The 19,842-nt window shown below is 38.3% G+C and overlaps 1 protein-coding gene across 1 annotated transcript in view; it reads left to right on the top strand.

The window, feature by feature from the left end:
• The first annotated feature begins 4,572 nt into the window (after positions 1-4,572).
• The window catches only part of LOC121860418 (cullin-5-like), a 34,152-nt gene continuing 18,882 nt past the window's right edge, over positions 4,573-19,842 (top strand). The window contains 6 exon segments of the mRNA XM_042357566.1: positions 4,573-4,864; positions 10,590-10,639; positions 11,164-11,373; positions 11,881-12,063; positions 15,808-16,008; positions 19,518-19,679. Coding sequence (XP_042213500.1) covers positions 10,622-10,639; positions 11,164-11,373; positions 11,881-12,063; positions 15,808-16,008; positions 19,518-19,679 — 774 coding nt within the window. The 5' untranslated portion in view covers positions 4,573-4,864; positions 10,590-10,621.

Genomic DNA, 19,842 nt, shown 5'->3' with positions numbered 1-19,842 from the left:
GTTTTAGCTTCCAATAACTTGCTTAGACATGAAACCATTGACTCTTCAGGCTTCTACGCTAGGGTTGCCATATCTGAACATTCAAAAGAGACACCCCCCCCCCCCGGCACACACAGGCTAATATACATCATACATGGTATAGAAATCTTTAAAAAACATTACCTTTGCTTAAGGCTGAACATCTTCATTCCCTTAGCTGCAGTCTTCTCCCCCCACTGTGTGTGATGTGCCCATGCATACTTTTCTGTAGATCGGATCTTTTTCAGTATTGGCTGATCGCTCTTTAGAAAGGTATAGAAGTCACTGCAAGATGTTTCTCGGAAGTTGTACTGTACAGTCAGAATGCCTTTCATTGTTTAACACTCAATTTGTTCCTTTCCTTTGTCCATTGGCTTTGCATCAGTGAAAAAACTTTCTACATTTGCATTGCGAGATGATATAGCAAAGAAGAATTGTGCAATTCTTAGCAATTCTGAGTGACATTCAATGTTTGATTTTTCAAAGTATCTGGTCCACTTTTTGTGCTGGCAGATTACTAAATTCTTCATCACTTGTAATTTTCCACAAACTGCTTCAGGTTACTAACTTGGTCAAAACACTTGATCAACTTCTACCCCCTTATCAATCAAATATTTGACAGCTAAATTGACAACACCGTACAGGCGTACAAGTGACTTATCAGCTGACGAAAACTGAACGAGATCTCTACGGTTTCCACCTTCCCTCTCTCTCTCTCTCTCTCTCCCGTCATTACAGTTTCATGTTTTTTTTTCCGTGGAGAAAATGATGGAAGCTAAAATACCGGACTTTTGAAGAATTTTAAAAATTCCTTCCGGATGAAGATTTCGAGACCTAAATGGAGGACATGTCCGGGAAAATACAGACGTATGGCAACCCTATTCTACGCCCTTAACTCATGAGACATAAAGGCAAGCATGAACTTAGCATGCTTCCCTGTTGGGCGCTGTAAACGCTTCTGCGCTTCACCTTACACGAAGATGTAGGGAGGGTGCCCAATAAAAAAAAAATAAAAGTATACTTTCATTCAGTTTGGCCAAGGCTGCTTGACGTATCCTGACATCCGAGAGTAATTCTTGGGACTGACTCAATGGCTTCTTTGATTTGGACCCTTTGGCATACTTGTTGCAGGAAATGTATATCTGTTCTGGTACACGTGATGAACCTGGTGAAGGTTCTCTGGTGGACTTCCTTATTTCTGTGCCGTAGATGGGAGTTGTTCATCTCTCCATAATCTTTAAAGAGTTTTCTTGAGAGTAAAATAATGTTGCACGACGGTTCCTGTGATAATACAGTTTGTCGTCATATTCTTCATGTTGTAGATCAGTAATGGGATGGAAGTTATGGATGCTGGCTGCTTTCTACACAGTTTACACTGACTTGGTCTATCGGTTGGTCAGATCAGAGATGGCGCTGCCGAAACATATGATACATGGTCGTTTCTCTTGTCCCTTCCAGTGAGGCCGTGTCTTTAGTTTCTCTGGATCCATCATTACATTCACTCACTCATCCTGTAAATAGTATACATCTAATTATGATTATAAATATATATACCTGTATATATACCTGTATATATATATATATATATATATATATATATATATATATATATATATATATATATATATATATATATATATAGAGAGAGAGAGAGAGAGAGAGAGAGAGAGAGAGAGAGAGAGAGAGAGAGAGATTCTATCATGCATATTTGCCATCCCCCAGGCCTAGGGTGTACTATCACAATAAAATGGGTGCGTATACTCAGGGCCGGATTTACCAATAGGCCAAGTAAGCCATTGGCCTAGGGCCCACCGGTATCTGGGGGCCCACTGAAACTAATTTGTCGCCAGGGCCGGATTAAGCTTAATAGGGGCCTGAAGCACAAATCAACTTGGGGGCCCCTACCCTCAAGGTATATATATATATATATATATATATTTCATTAGCCCAATAGCACGAGGGTTGAGGTGTTGATTGTGTGTGTGTGTGTAAAATGGAAGATGTTCTGAAGCTCAGTAATAACGAAATAACTAGAACAAATGGCTTTAAATTAGATAAATTCCGATTCAGAAAGGATATAGGCAAGCACTGGTTTGGTAATAGAGTTGTGGATATGTGGAATAGGCTACCGAGTGCTATAGTAGGATCGGGGACGCTAGGGAGCTTCAAGACGAAGTTGGATAGGCACATGGAAGTGCTGGGATGGGTGTGAAAGGGATCTGCCCTTTATGGGCCAGTCGGCCTCCTGCAGTATCCCACTTTCTTATGTTCTATATATATATATATATATATATATATATATATATATATATATATATATATATATATATATATATATATATAGCAAGAACAAAATATACCAAAATTTATCAATGATTTCATCAATATTAAGCTTCTGCAAAATAACACATTCAATGTTCATAAGAGACAGAAAATTGAGACGTTGCTGGGACATACGAAGTTCATGTTTTTTACGCTTCTACTTCGAGAATGTTTGGATTTGGGGGTCCCTTGGAGTCGGGGGGCCTGAGGCCAGTGCCTCAAGTGCCTCATGGTTAATCCGGCACTGTTTGTCGCGCAGCGTGCCAGCGTATAACCTTGTTTCAAGTGTACACCGAGTATTTCATTATATCATATATTCACAACCATAAGGGCTCCTGTACAATAAGTATAGGCCTGCAGTGGTCTTCAACTGGTGGGCCATGGCCCACGCCATGGGGTGGTTCTCAGGTGGGCCACGGACTAGGCCCTATACTAAAATGAAGAAAATAAGATAATAATAAAAAATATATACATTTTTTAAATGTCCGTGTCCCACCATCGATCTGTCGATATATTTATTTATCTACCTATCTATACATGCATATATACTGGGGAGAGAGAGAGAGAAGTTCAAGAAACCTTCCGCGCCTTGACGTGTGAAGGACAGGATCGTTTCACGTTCAGTACGTGTCAGGGTTACCGTTGGTTTGCTGACAGCTCGCTCAGCCAGTCATGCAGTCAGTCATTGAAACATGCAAACATTTCTATAAATTTGGGGGCCCACAATTAGGTAAATCCGGCCCTGAACATTTCTATAAATTTGGGGGCCCACTGATGAGTTTGGCCTGGGGCCCACAAGTAGGTAAATCCGGCCCTGAACATTTCTAAAAATTTGGGGGCCCACTGATGAGTTTGGCCTGGGGCCCACAAGTAGGTAAATCCGGCCCTGAACATTTCTAAAATTTGGGGGCCCACTGATGAGTTTGGCCTGGGGCCCACAAGTAGGTAAATCCGGCCCTGAACATTTCTAAAAATTTGGGGGCCCACTGATGAGTTTGGCCTGGGGCCCACAAGTAGGTAAATCCGGCCCTGAACATTTCTAAAAAATTGGGGGCCCACTGATGAGTTTGGCCTGGGGCCCACAAGTAGGTAAATCCGGGTCCGACTAATTACCCAAATGCGGCTACCTTTGGCTACATTTGGGTAATTCCTCGCTCCGTCGGTACATGCACGCGATCTATTAACTCAGATTAAAGTAAGTTTTCCAATTTTTTGTGACTTTCTGACACCAAATACTAGTCGAGAAGTGATTGGCAGTCCGATTTATTCATTTAGGACCATTATTTGACTTCATTCCGGCTATATTTGGCTACATTTGGGTACATTTGGGTAATTAGTCGGACCGGGTAAAAATCCGGCCCTGCGTATACTGCAGAGTGGTGCCCTCATTATGGTACCTATATCTCACTCGGCTCACTGAATACCTGTATAAAGAAGGCTGGTAGTTTATCCGTTCAACACTATAATCATTGTCTTTCCCACACGAGTGTCGTTAACGACACCTTATGGTTGGCAGAAATAATGACTAACCTCGTATGGTTTACGGGTGACAACTTGGAAACCGCCTTACCAACTAGACAAGTCAGAGTATGTCCTGCACTTCTCTGTTCCCTTTGCAATCATCCCGCAGCTGTGCGCTACTGAGCAACTTCACCTGGACTGTGTCGGTCAGTGACCAGTGACCACCTACCATACGGAGAGCCGCTGACCACAGTGAGTCACAACTTGTTTCAACTTTATAAATTAGGTAAAATACTAGTACCCAACCCACACCACTGGATACTGACTGGACTCGTTTTCATCTCTAGTTTGTGCAGATAACATTATAAATAATTTCAATGGTGATCAGTAGTAGTATCTATAAAGATAAATTAATTAAATTGGAATATATATGAGACTTAAATACTGCTCTTAGTCTACAATAAGGAAATGCAAGAACATTTGAAAATCGCGGGCAGCTGTCGAGTTAAAATGTATCAAATGAGAAACATAACTTTTTCTTTAATAAAAATTGACGTAAATATCAACATCGATTTATCTGTGATGAGTCCTTATCTTATAATTTTGCTTATAAAACAACAATTTTATTAAAATTTCTTCAAGAGATGATATAAATTTTACAAATGGTAATAACATGAACTTTAATAATATGTCATGGCGGCGTTGTTAAAGGTTTGTTGTACTATGGTATTACTTCACATTTCTTTATTTTCTCCTCCCCAGATGAAGCTAGACACAAGATATTTTGTTGTTGTATGCATGAACAGTTAAATATTGAGTATTTAGTGAGATTTTAGTAATTTATTGCCGAGATAAGGAGTAATAGGGGCGACAGTGGCATGTCATGGTTTGTTTACATCTCTATATGACTTTGTCACCGAGCTGGGCTGCCATCCAAGAATTTCTCTTTGTTGTTCTGAGTCGCACATGATGTCGTATTTAATGGCGTAGTTAAGGTTTGGCTGTGATGGAAGACGCAGTGAATCTAGCGTCCCTCAGAGCAAGGCAGTGTGGGAAGTGAGGGGTTGGTGGTGGCCAGAGCTCAGTTGTTGGTCTGGTATACAGCAGGCTCTTGTACCTCAATGTTCTCTTCTGCCCTTATCATGAAATATAGGTCTGCTGCTTGAGGCCCAAAAGTGTAGGCGAAATAGTATTTTGGGATTGTGGGTTTGTGATGGCAAACCTCGGGAATGTGTCATATTTATCAGAGGTCATAAGTTTGACAGTGTTTGTAAAGCCAGTGTGTTGTGATGTGGGAGTGCACTTAATTTAGAATTTTTTTGGAGACATCCAGCATGCAAGGATTTCTCATCAGAATACAGGAATCTTTGAGAGAGGTTAGGTTAGGTAAGGTAATCTCAGTTCGATGGTAATCTCAGCTCGCCACATCAGCACGAAGATTCAAGTGCTATAAGTACGTACTCAGTGATCGCGAGTGTCCTGTAGGCCTTAAATGTTATTCTATATATTTATTTTGAAGGTTATTTTAACACACTTTTGAATTGTTTTTTTTTTGTAACTTTCATTTTAGGCAGTTGTTACTTGTCTGGTCACGGACTTTTACTTACTTCTGCTATTTGTCTGGCATTCATTGTAATTGGTCATTTGCAAACTTAAACTGACCTAACTTACCCATGTTTACAAGTGACTGAATTCAGTAATCTTGGTCATCAGCCTCAACCAACAGAGTGATTGCTGGACAAATAACAGAAGTAAGTAAAAAGTCTAACCGGAAAAATAACTGCTTCATTTATTTTACCATTGGTAATAATGCATATAATTCATGTCTGTGGTAGAGAAAGGAAAAATTAAGGAAATTGTTTTAGTGACGTTTGTGTTTTATGCATGAAAACCATTATTTCTGGGGTATTTTGGTGTTTTTTGTTTTAAATATGACCTTCATTTCCTTGGAAAATTAATGGTTTTCAAGTAAGTGATGATTTTACATGTCAATGACATACAGAATTAACTAATAAAAATAACTACCTAACTTCCTAGCTGGGGGCTCCGCCCCCTCGGACCCCCGCCATATTAAACAGAAAGTATTTATTTTGATATCTGGTACCAATGAAAGCAACTTTGTCGAAGCATCATGGAGTAATTTAATGTTTTTAGTGGACATGGGAGTACTCTGGGACTGAGTGGGCCAGTTTTTAAACAAACAGACGACACACAGAGATTTGGCAGATTTTTCGGAGGAGTATTTACAGTAAATAATTCAACTTTCGACATTACCTCCAAAATAAAGACTATCCAAGAATATTGAAAGGTAATGTAACCTTTATCTAAAGTCCAAATAGCACAATATTAACTCTTTCTACAGGAAATGTTAACATCAGTAAAACCAACGTTAATCAAAATTAATCTTAAATTTACTCATCAATTGTAAGGATTCCGTGGCCTCCACATCTATTGTGCTTTGCTGTTTTATAATACGAAAAACTTCACTAAAAACTAATTAATTTTAGCAGAAACCAATGGGTGCTGGAACAATTGGTCAGTGGTTCATTCCTGCTAAAACAAAAATAAGTCTGGCATTCTTGCTGATTCTTAAGTAAACTAAAGTTTTCAGTATCTTTACACAGCTACCAAGTACGACAGTATGTATTCTGTGCATTAAAGTACTTAAAAAGCAGAAAAGTAAACTACAAGTATAAAACTTATAAATTGAAACTCTCAAGTGGAAGATGAATTAATTTGTTCTAGACACCTTAGACACACATTGAAAACACTTCTCTAGGTAAAGAACTTACCTTGCTGGGACCAGAAAAATTTCTCAATTACTGTACAGGACTGTACTATATGTACAGTCAGTAAAAAAAAGTATCTACCATTTTCAATGTTGTACAATATGACACACTGGACCAAGAATTCTGACCAATTCCTCTGAGTTGTGCCATCTGTTGGTAGACCTGCAGTCCATACTTCGAGTTGCCAGTTACTCTTTATCTTTTGGTTTTTACAGCTAAGGTGTTTAATTGTTAGTGTGCACAATGTGTTTTAAATCATACAAATAAAGCAGTGAGGAAGGTCTCTTATAATGTGGTATAATAAAGAGGTTTTGTAAGCTCATTTCATAAAACATTTATTTCTTTACAGCAACTCATGTCCTGATGAGAATTAGTGTAGGGCTTACAAAACTTAATACAGTACTGTAATTTATATTTTTCTTCCTCTTTGATGAGGTCATATATTTCATCCAATGTTACTTTAAATCAAATATAAGTTTGAATACTGAGGAGTTGCGTGAACCTCTCTTTATCTCATATGTGATACAGTATTCCTATAAGGCAACTCATATACACTAGTATTGTATATCCTATAGCGGAACATATTTTTTATGTGGGTAATACAACATGATATACATTATATTAATATAATATTGTCTGTTTTTTTTAAGGTTTTCCATGTGCCGTATTATGGTCAATTTTTCTATTTTAACTATACGTAATATAGAGGATATATCATATTTGTTAAACAATACGTTACACGATCAGAAATACCAATCCTACTAAATGAACACGATCTCAGACACAGTGATCATTTTCAAGGCCATCAGATCAGGGGTGCAGATCCTTTTTTTTGCTGACTGTACATACAGTACAGTAGAGGTAATTGTGAAGAAAGTCATCATGTAGCTACAGAAAACAAACCTTGCAGTCCACCTGATCTGTACAGTAATAAAGTTTTATATTTATAATGACAAACATGCGGTTATAGTCTACAGTACAGTATTTGCGTTGATCAGTGAGGGGTGGAGGGGACAACTCTCTCATCCACAAAATTCATTCATTGTACAGGGTATACCATAATAGGCTTTGCACCAAACATTGCAAAATATTGCACTCATTCTATCTCATAGAAAACTGAAGTGGTTGAGCATTTGACACGGTGGGTCATCATCTATTGCTTCGTGATCTTTGGTTATTTGGTGTCCATGAGAATGCACTCTCACTACTTGAGTCTTATTTGTCAGAGCGATCTCAATGTGTGATGGTTGGTGAAACCATTTCAGACCTTGTCTCTTTGCAGTTTGGAGTCCCACAGGGATCAGTTTTGGACCAATTCTGTTTACAGTCTATGCAAGTGCGGGTAGTCTGCATCTCTGCTGGATGCTCATGGTGTTGCCTACCATTTCTATGCCTATGATACACAGCTTTGTGTGAAAATGGTAAAAGTTGAGGATATTGAGGAGATATAGTAATGAAATCCTTGATGTCTGATATTATTACTTGGATGGCTAGGAGAAAATTTAAACTGAATGACAGCAAAACCAAGATTATTTTGTCATCCAAGGAAATAGGAGGGGTGAGAGCACAGATGATTTGGCTCCTTAAATTTGGGGAAGTGCAACTCAGTCCTGTCAATTCTGTTAGTAATCTTGGAGTGTACTCTGACTCTAAAATGAATTTTAAAGTGCACATAAATTCAGTAGCTAAGAGTTGCAACTTTCATATTTGAAATTTATATTCTGTTAAACAGTTTTTGGATGGACAGTGTCTTGTGACACTTACAATCCCTTATTTTGTCTCGGGTTGACTATTATAACTACCTAATTATATACTGTACTGAAGACATTTCAAACATTGTTTAACAGGGTTGCCAGGCTTGTTTTTGTTCTCCCACCGAGGACTCCCACTACCCCATTCTTGATTGAATTACATTGGTTTCTAATTAAAGCTAAGATAAAGTTCAAACTCTGTATAATGACTTTTGAGACACTAATGTTTGGTGAGGCTAAGTATTTGGTCAACCTACTAATTCCACTGACTATACTGTACATTCTGAAGTGATTTTGTGTAGTACTGTTGTAGTACGACACCTTGAGGAGCCTAGAGCAGTACTGTACAGGAATGTTCTTTTGTTGACCGATCCCTTTCCTATACAACACCCAGATTGTACAGTCAGTTGCCTGCATCCATGAAGCAGCTGACTTCTGTGGAGGTCTTTTAGAAACAACTTATGACCTTTAATTATTCATTTATTTATTTATTTATTTATTTATTTATTTATTTGTTGTTTTTTAAAGCTTATGATCCCAAACAGGGTACAGTGATGGAGAATTACAGGGCTTGGGAAGTATTAAAACTTAAGAGTATATGAATGATAGAAGTTGAACTGTCACTTTTTGTGATCTTTTATTGTAGTACAGTATAGTTTTTTTTTATTCTCAAGTCTTTGACTTCGTTGTATTTCAAGTGCTAGTGAATTCCTTAGAACTGACACTTTTGAGAAACAAAAGACCAGCAATTATTATTATAACTTATGTAGAAAATTTTGAACTGGTAAAAAATGTGATGTTTGATAAATTATTATTTACAAAGAAATGGTTGAAGCTGTAAAACTACAAATTGCGTGACATAAACTAAAGTAATTTACTTTTAAATTGATGCCTGAATGGTTTTGCAATTACAGTACTGAATATGGAATAAGCTGACAGATATATTTTTAAGTTAGAAATTCAAGGATTAATCCTGAAATCCCATATTATGTCAAAGCCCAGGACTAGGTGACATGAATGTGTACGCTCATTAAAGTGTCTGTCTAGGACGTGGATACCATGACAAAAGTGACCAGGATTATTTTAAATGAATAGATAAACTAAATAATGATTGCCAATACTTCAGACAATTTCAGAAAAATATTGTACACTTTTGGGGAGAGAACAGTGTCTTGGTGACAACAATGGTGAGATGTAGATTTGGGGAAGCTTTTGTCTCTTTCCCACATACATTTACTGCATAAAAACTTATTTTCATTGTACTCCATGGCTGAACTTACAGAGACAATATAATACTATACCGGTACTCTTCGACTTACGACCACCCGGACATACGACCGCCACAGTCGTATAAAATATTTTTCAAATTACGTATTTTCGAGTCCCAACGTTAGTGATCGCGCTGTGTAATGACAAAATTTTCGTTTGTAATTCCCTTTAAAATGGCTGGCAAGCGTAAAAGTGAGAGTTCTCGTGGTGCTGAGAAGAAAAAGAGACACCCATTTTAGATTTTCTATGTATTATTTTCGCATTTTCGACTTACAACCAATTTGACTTACTACCTGGTCGTCGGTCCCTAACCCCGTCGTAAGCCGAGGACTGTCTGTATTACTTTCTGGATGATGATTTTTGACCATGATGATATCACTGGGTTGTGTCATGATTACCGTACATGAACTTGAGACAAGAATTATATAATGAAGCTATGAGTAATTTTTGTCCAGTATTTTTATCGTCAGTCCCAAGATAGAAAATAAAAATCATACCTGGTAGTTCTAAGTTTCAGTATTGACAAAACTAAAGTTATCACCCTTAGTGTCATCATGAGGTACCGGTAACTTATGCTTTGTGTTTCCGCTCTAAGTGATGTGGTTATCTGAGATGGACATCAGCTGTGCAACACTTGTGCACTGTAGTGCCCCAGTGGATCACAATAGATATGGCTGGTTATTGGTTTGCTCAATTTGATTCCTTCATTACACTGTAACATTCAAGGAACTGAAGTACTACTGTGATTTGTGATGTTCTCAGATATGCTAAAGAAATTTTCAGTGAACTAATGAATTGAATATATATGAAGGCTCAGGAAGGTGCCATATGCATGGAAATATTTAGGGACTAAGTCCATTAAGTGTTAATAGTCAGAAGATAAACTACAGTAATCGACTATAAGTTTGAAATTTATTTAAGTGACTGGGGGATTTTTTGCCGATAAGTGATCACTCTGTGCCTGTGGACCTATTGACAGATAACGTGTGATTAACACCACTACCCCAAGCTATGGGGTCAATTTGGCAGGTGAGTACTTTGGTTATAGATAAAAAAGTCATCACTTCAGGGTTCACTTCCTCACAAGGGTAGGCCTGTACAGTAAATATCATACAGTATCTGGATAGATCATACCCTTTAGTACTGTACTGTAATCCAGAGTCATATAGCTGGAGGCAAATGGTGTCAGGTTGTTGGGTTATTAGAAACAATCTCTGGTGGAGCTGATCAGTTTAGTACAGTATAGTCTAGATTGATAACAATAAAATTTTGGAAAATTTACTATTAGAATAATGAGTATATTATCCTGGAACATAATTATTTTGCTACTGTACTCTACTCATGTTGGGTCATGATTGGAAAGGTATCAGTGAACAGTATCAGATACTAAGGATGATATTGCATTGTCAGGTTGGGAATAATTTCAGGTTGTTTGGTGAAAATGTGATGATTTTTAAATTTTGATTCATGACAGAGATAGTTTTTGACCGTGGACATAGTATGGGTAGTGTTATGGGTTAGGCGGCAGGATATTGAGTATATTATCTCCCCAGGACAAAGGAACCGTCACCTTTGAGGAGAAATGGCCGGCGATGCGACCGACCGTGTTGAAGCTGCTGAGGCAGGAGTGTGTGAGTCGTGCCGAGTGGCAAGACTTATTTTGGGCTGTCCACAAAGTCTGTCTGTGGGATGAGAAAGGCCCTCCAAAGGTTCAGAAGGCACTACAAGATGACATACTTGACTTCATCACACATGCTCAGGCGGTAAGGAAAACATTCTTTTATCTTTGTTAATCAACTCGGTGTTAACTGTTCCCAGCATGACTGTAATGTTTTTATATGTGAGTTTATTTCAGATGCAGCTTAACACACTCATCTGTGTATTTTTAACTGGTAGTGTTAGTAGTGAAAATTTTTTAGTGTTACATTACAGTATGTATACTGCTGTTGCTTTTTAAAAGTAAAGATTGATTTACTGTATTATTATCCACTTACTGTAAGTAACCATTTCTTGAAACCAAGTATTTATGTACCTCTACTGCATTATGTGATTTTTATAAAACAGTACTAAAAGTAATTACTTTCAGAATACCGTTAATATTATAGTTTGTTAAAAGTAAGTTAAATTGAGCACTAAACCTGCCATTGCTATTGCTCCTTATTATGATGGAGTAGAGAAATGGCTACAGTATAATAGTAACATGAGAAAAGATGTGTAGCAGCAAATAGCACATACAGTCGAGAGTAATAATGATACTTTGGTGTTGACAGCGTGTACTGGACCAGCATGAGGATCAGGCACTCCTGAAAGCATATATTAGTGAGTGGCGAAAGTTCTTTCAACAGTGCAACTACCTTCCGCTACCTTTCAATCAACTAGAGTCTGCGTTAGCGGGCAAGACTACTACCTCAGTCTCCAAGAAGGTCCAAAATGATGACTCAATAGTTAGAAAGGTGAGTTTACCAATACTAATTAGTGAGGCATCTTCTTCAGTTGGTGGAATGGTTCCAAAACCCAGATATTACCAGAATTTTGTGTAGGCAAGAGGGAAGACTGTAAAGTGTGTTGCCAGTTTCTGTATTATGTAGAAAGCAGACTCCTTATAAGGATGCATGACTCAGGACGTAGAGCTTCTTTCCTCTGTTTCACATGTCTTTCCAAGCTGGTTCCAAGTTATGAATGAAGGTTTGATCCTGAAAGCCCAATTTTAAATAGAGGAAACATGGAGCAACACAAATGCCCCAGGACGTTAGTTTACAACATTATCAAATAAGTTGGCATCTGTTCAATGGAAAGAATGAGATGCACAGTGTCATTTCATGCCACGGGGGTGGAGGAGACTGCAGTGGGAGCGGGTAAACAAAGTGAAAGATTACAGGGAAATAGTGTTAGGAATGATGACAAAACTGAATTAGACAGGGAGTTTAAAACTAAACGCGGTAGGGGGAGGACTCAGAACACAACTAACTTAAATGTATACTACGCAAACAGTAGAAGTATGAGAAACAAAATGGATGATATTAGGGCCTTGGTATGTACCGAAAAAATCGATATAATTGCATTCACTGAAACATGGATCAACCTAGACACATGTGAGTTACCAGTCGAATACCAAATTGCGGGTTACAAACTTTTCCATACCGATAGGCAGACCAGGAAAGGAGGCGGAGTAGCAATCTATGTTCGGGATAATCTGAAATGTGAAATAAATAAGGAAATAAAAACTGACCGGAATACAGAAACAATTTGGATAGAATTAATCGACGGTAGAGAAAAATTAATCACAGGAGTAATATATAGACCTCCCAATCTTGATAGAGTCAAAGAGCGACTTATCTGGGATGAAATGCGCAGGGCTTCCATACACAACAAAGTCTGTATAGTAGGCGACTTTAACCTTGGCCAAATAGATTGGACTGACCTTACAGGTAACTCAGAATCAGAAGATTTTCTCGAGACTATCCAGGACTGTTTTCTAAGTCAACATATAACTGAACCCACGCGGGGTAATAATATACTCGATTTAGTTCTGTCAAACAGAGAAAACCTCATTAGCAGGGTCGAGGTAGGGAACGAATTTGCAAGCAGCGATCACAAAGAAATTAGATTCCAGTTAGACTTTCAGGGCAGACGTAAGGAAAATCCCACTAAAGTACCAGATTTCAGAAGGGCGAACTTTGACAGTTTAAAGAGGCAGCTGAGAGAGGGGGTGTCGCGCTTGGCCGTGAACCTGTCAGATGACACTGACCTGATAACGAGATCTGAGATTGCCGAGTTCCACAACAATTTAAATAGTGAGTTACTTAATGCACAAAGGCAGAACATACCATACAAAAAACTCAGATCAGACAACAATGACCCTAAATGGATTAATAATTATCTAAGGAACATCATTGGCCAAAGGAAGGCTATAGGTAGAAGGATAAATCGTGGCGAAATTCACCTCCGGGACTATTATAGGGTACTGGCGAGTAGGGTTAAAACCGAGATAAGGAAAGCAAAGAGGAATAATGAGGTAAGGATAGCAAGGGAGGCGAAGACAAACCCCAAAGGATTCTACCAAATGTATCAAACTAAAACACGAGAAACGATTGGACCAATACGGTCAGACACCGGCGAGCTCACTGATAACGACAGAGAAATGAGCAATAATTTGAATAAATATTTTTCAACAGTTTTCACCACCGAAAATTTAAACATGATACCCGAGGCACCGACTCTATTCAGAGATAGTGAAGAAAACAAATTAAGTGAGATAGTAGTGACTAGCAACGATGTTAGTAAGCAAATAGACAAACTAAAGCCTAATAAGTCACCTGGTCCCGATGAGATATTTGCCAGAGTATTAAAGGAATGTAAGGAAGAGCTTAGTATGCCCTTAGCAAAGTTGTTTAACATGTCCTTAAAAACAGGTGTAGTACCAGAATCCTGGAGGATAGCGAATGTAATACCGATTTTCAAGAAGGGGGATAGATCACTATCCTCTAACTACCGCCCAATCAGTTTAACATCAATAGTAGGCAAATTACTGGAAGCAATCATCTCAAACTCTATTCGAAATCACCTGGAGAAGCACAGATTGATCAATGATTCCCAGCATGGCTTCACAAGCGGACGCTCTTGCCTAACTAATCTATTAACATTCTTTTCATCAGTTTTCGAATCGGTGGACGAGGGGCACAATTATGATGTGGTATATCTCGACTTTAGCAAAGCCTTCGACAGAGTCCCCCACGAAAGACTAATTAGAAAGGTAGAAGCACATGGCATCAAAGGTGACATCCTTAAATGGATTAGGGCGTGGTTACAGGACAGGAAACAGCGAGTGAGCATTAACGGCACTAAGTCCCATTGGAGCAACGTCACAAGTGGTGTTCCCCAAGGCTCAGTACTTGGACCATTATTATTTATTATATACATAAACGACATAGATATCGGCATAGACAGCAACATAAGTAAATTTGCTGATGACACTAAAATAGGACGTGTTATTAAATCTGACGAGGACTCGGCAAAACTACAGGAAGATCTAAACAAATTTTTCGAATGGTCTGAAAAATGGCAGATGAAATTCAACGTCGACAAATGTAAAGTACTCAGTATAGGAGATGTAAACAGGGAAACCAGATACCAGATGAACAACGATGCCATAGAGAAATCCGACTGCGAGAGAGATTTAGGAGTAATGATAAGTAGGAACCTTAAACCAAGTAAACAATGTGTTTTTGCTCGTAACAAGGCTAATAAAGTACTTGGGTTCATACAAAGGAGTGTTAGTTACAAGACTAGAGAGGTCATCCTACAACTGTATCTTGCTCTTGTGAGACCACACCTGGACTACGCAGTTCAGTTCTGGTCACCGTATTACAGAATGGATATAGAATCCTTGGAAAGAATTCAGAGGAGAATGACAAGACTAATCCCGGGCATTAGGAACCTTGAATATAGAGACAGGCTAAAGCATCTTAATTTGCACTCCCTCGAGAGACGTAGAGCGAGGGGCGACCTGATAGAGGTGTATAAGTGGAAGGCTGGGCTAAACAAAGGGGACATTACAAAGGTACTCAAACTATCCAACCAGGAGTGAACTCGTAACAATGGTTTTAAATTAGATAAATTTAGATTTAGGCGTGAAATCGGTAAACACTGGTTTGGAAACAGAGTAGTGGATGAATGGAACAAGTTACCAAATATCATCATTAACTCGAATACGCTGAATAGCTTTAAACATAGGTTGGATGCTTATATGAGCAATAGGGGTTGGGTGTAAACGGGACTGCCCAGTATGGGCCAATAGGCCCGCTGCAGTTTCCTCCATTCTTATGTTCTTATGTTCTTACCTCCCATGTATTAAGGGCAAACTTAAGACACTATTGGGTGTTGGTTGTGAAAGTGGAGTTGGGCAATCTTTGGATTACCTCTAGTTGCATATTTCAAAATGATATACTAGGTAAACTATGCAATTTTTAGCATGAATATAAATGGATTACTCCTCAATGTTTCTGTCTCGAAAGAGAATTTTTTAAGATCAAACCCCATCCCTTCCATTATTATTTGGAGGGTGGGTTTATTTTATAAGCTCCCACTGTTTTCGGAGGAAATATCAGGCTGTTTTTATGTAAGTAATGTTGATGATCATTGAATTGATCAAGTAATTCAGATGTGAAATTTTGTTATTTTGTACTTTTCTTTTCCAGTTAATGCTGGATAGTTGGAATGCAAGCATCTTCAGCAACATTAAGCAACGGTTACAAGACTCGGCCATGAAACTGGTTCATGCTGAGAGGAATGGAGAAGCGTTTGACTCTCAATTAGTCATTGGTGTCAGAGAGTCTTATGTAAACCTTTGTTCCAATTCTGGCGATAAATTGCAAATTTATAGAGAAAATTTTGAAAAGGTAACGAATTTACAGATTTTGCTTTTCTCTCTCTTCATAATCTTATGATTGTGATGTAAATCTACAACCAGTAGAAACATACATACAGTATATTTAATACATCAGTAGAGTTAGTTATCCCTATGCCTTTTTTATCATGTTACTGTGTCTCTCATTTATTGACATTCGAGTCAATAGTAGGTACAGTAGTAGGCAGCTACCAAACAGGGAGGTACTACTGCCTGGGAAGATATTGGAAGCATAATGTGTTGTCTAATGGTAGACCCTGCTGCTATATGGCTTCACAAAAATTGTGACCAAGTCCCAGGTTGCTGATCTGACTTTCTGCTTCATTTACACACAATTGCAGGGTCTCAATTGTTTCTCTTACTTTAACACAACATACTGTATACCGTAATACAGTACTGTATATTGCTTCTCACTTTTGATCTTTTTTCATTTGGTTATTTCTTTGTTATTATTATTATTATTATTACAGTGTTATCATCATCATCATCATCATCATCATCATCATTAATTTATTATTTTATTTAAAAAATTTTATTTTTTATTATAAATTTTATTTACTATGAATTATTATTACTTTTATTATTATTATTATTATTATTATTATTATTATTATTATTATTGTTAATATTACATTTTCACCCCCAGGCCCCGATGTGGGTCAATGACCTGTGCCCGAGTGAGCTAATCCCCGTAAAAAAAATGCATTTTTATTTTTGTCACTTTCATTCCTTAAAGTGCTGAAGATTTACTAATACAGTAGAACGGTGATATAACACGAGGTAGGTTCTAAGAGAGGTTGCTTTAAACCGAATTCGCGCTGAATCGAAGTGTTGCTTCAATGGAATAATTTAGTTTGGTACTAGAGAGAAACACAAAATACTAAAAAAGACTTTTATTAACTAGTAAATATGAGAAAAATATATGGTGTAATGATATATATGCAGCAAGCACTCCCTGCAGTCGAGTTGAGAGCTGGATGGTACTGATACTGCGTAGTACTGTCTGCTGCCTCGGGCCACTGGCCCTCCCCGACTGAGAGTATACACCCAGATGCACCTCAGCTCATCTCCTAGATTAAACAAAACATTGTTTTTGTACAGGCTGTAGTATTATGCTAAAACAAACACTTGTAAATCAACACAGCTAAAATTACTGGATGCGAAATGGTCTGTTTACTAGTGATCAGCTGATGGGGGAGGGTGGTGGCGCTGGTGCCGCGCTCCACCCGCCTCTCGTCTGACTCACTTTCCTCTCAACTTATATTTTAATTACTTTATGCTATCAAAAATAGGTTTTCAATCACCTTTAGTTAGGCAATTTATCCTCTGAAGATGCAGAGCCCAACTCGACCAGCTCAACATCCACATCACTGTCTAGTGGTGTGGCTGTTGACACATCTGACATGCGGGAAGCACCGGATGACGGCCGTGTCTGCCCAGACGTAGATGGGCCAGCTACCTCAGGAGCTGAAGGAATGGAAAACATTCATTAAATTATTGAAATTCTGCCACATTATTATTACATGTCGTATAACCAGAATTTAATGTCTATTTTTCCAATCAATAAACATTCAGTTTCATATCAAACTCACCTGATGAGGATATTGGACAGAAGAATGAGGTGATTTTCTTCTATTGCTGGGCCATAATCAGTTGATCTAGCAGCTGAGAGTACGGAGATGCAGCCTGATTCAACGCCTGCACCACTTGCATATTGCATTCCATATCAGGGTCATGTTGCAGTGCAGACTGGGTGGCAGAATTGACGTGCTGCATAAACTCCCTCAGCTTAGGAATTGTCAGTTCCTTCCCCACTGTTTGGGGTTCATCTGTCACTTCCTCTTCTTCTTTGTGTTTTTTTGCCATTTCCACCATCTCCAAGACTTCTTCAGAAGTGAGAGGATCCTCCATGCTAACAAGCAGTTCAGTCACATCCTCTTCTTGGATGGTGATGGTTGATACATGTGGTAGGAGATAGTGTCACACAGTATGTCCGTTCACTAGAGCGTCAGCACGAGAACTGAGAATGCTTGAGGGTGTGAGAGAGTGGCGGACAGCCGTGAAGCGTGTCCAGAGATGCGTCTGGTGGGAAACATTAGGCGCGAAATTTAAAATATGTTGCGCCAGATTGACTCACGCAAAATAGGAAAGATTCACTTTAAATTTAATCATTGACCTTAATTGTGGGTGTCGCTTTAAATCAATAATCTTAAATTGATTCGCTTTAAATCGACGTTCTACTATACAGTACAGTGACCCCTCGGTTAACAAACTCAATCCGTTCCAGAAGGTCGTTCGTTAACCGAAACCATTGTTTCAATGGGTTTTTGGGTAATTGGTTCCAGCTCACCGAAAATTTCCTAAATTCAACAAAAATGGTAGAAAAGTTCACTTACTTTGAGGTGTGTTTGTAGAAGGCTCCTGGATGATGATGATGGGATTTAGAATGGGGGTGGAGGAGAAGGAAGAAGAGAAGGCATTGGGGTGGAAGAGAAGTCACCCCATGGCGCCATTTCACCCATAAAATTTTAGCTCTCTTGGTGTAATTCAAGATTATTTTCTTTAAATCAACACTGCACTGCATTATATATTGTCAATATGTAAAATATATTTCAAAATGACCAATAATTTGCTTGGAAACACAGAAAAAAAGTGTTTAGTTGAAGAGAGTCTCAAGCAAGATGTTACCTCCAGTGAAAACAGAGAGAGACTAACGCCTGTTTGCTGTGTTAAGAGGCTGGATGCCGCGCATTAAACTAGTCACTTTACCTTCAATTATGTTCAATAATCGTTAAAATGACTAAAAAATTGAATATTAAACTTTTAAAATTATTGAATAGTATAAACTTCTTGATATTTACTAAAATAGTAAGGAATTTAAGCCCTAGAACCGATTAATGTATTGGCGGACTGATACTAAAGCTGGTTGCCCGGTCAGTGCAAGCGAAAACATGTTGAGGTCGGTTCGTAAGAAATTCGTTAACCGAATTTTTGTTCGTTAACCGAATTGAAGATCCTTATGGAAGGCAGTTCGTTAACCGAAATTTCGTTAACCGAGGCGTTCGTTAAACGAGGGGTCACTGTACTGTGCTACAGGGCTGGAACTTCTGATGAAGAATTCTGTGTGTAGCTTGAAGAATCAGACAAATGTATAAAACAATTGTTATGACCAAAGTACTTTGAGAAATGAGTTTGTGACAGGAATTTGGAATTGGAGCACTAATTGTAGTTTGGGGTTAAAATAGATTAAGCAAAGCAAGTAAATATGGAAAGAGTAAAATGAAGTAAAATAATGAAGGAAAACAGCAATACCCTGTACTGCATTTTAGTGATAGTTATGTGCTGAAGAAGGCATGGCAGTGCCAGTAGAAGTATACCAAAGAGACAAACTGTGTCACTTTAACCAACATGTTGACATGTCCTTGCAAAATTGAGGCCAGCCAGTTATTACAGTGCCAGCAACTAATATATGATTACTAATGACTGCTGTCTCTCCCTCAGGCATATATAGAAGCAACTAAATCATTTTATCGAGTCAAAGCGCCACAGTACCTAGAGGCCAATGGTGTACAAAACTACATGAAATATGCAGAGCTTAAGTTGAGAGAAGAAGAACAACGAGGAGACAAATACTTAGAGTCATTTAGTGGATCATTACAGAATGTAAGTTTATTGTCTGATTATAGTTTCAGTCAATTTGTAACTTTATTTTTTATTTTTTGCAAATTTCTGGGTACAGTACAGGTACTTTTAAAGATAGGCAAGGTGATTGTGCTAAGATCTTGAAAGTTAGAATGTAAACCTGCAGGCATGGCAGAGTTTACTA

The sequence above is a fragment of the Homarus americanus genome, unplaced genomic scaffold (genome assembly GCF_018991925.1).
Source record: "Homarus americanus isolate GMGI-L3 unplaced genomic scaffold, GMGI_Hamer_2.0 scaffold28051, whole genome shotgun sequence".
Classification (NCBI taxonomy): domain Eukaryota; kingdom Metazoa; phylum Arthropoda; class Malacostraca; order Decapoda; family Nephropidae; genus Homarus; species Homarus americanus.
This window is presented reverse-complemented; position numbering and strand designations above follow the sequence as displayed.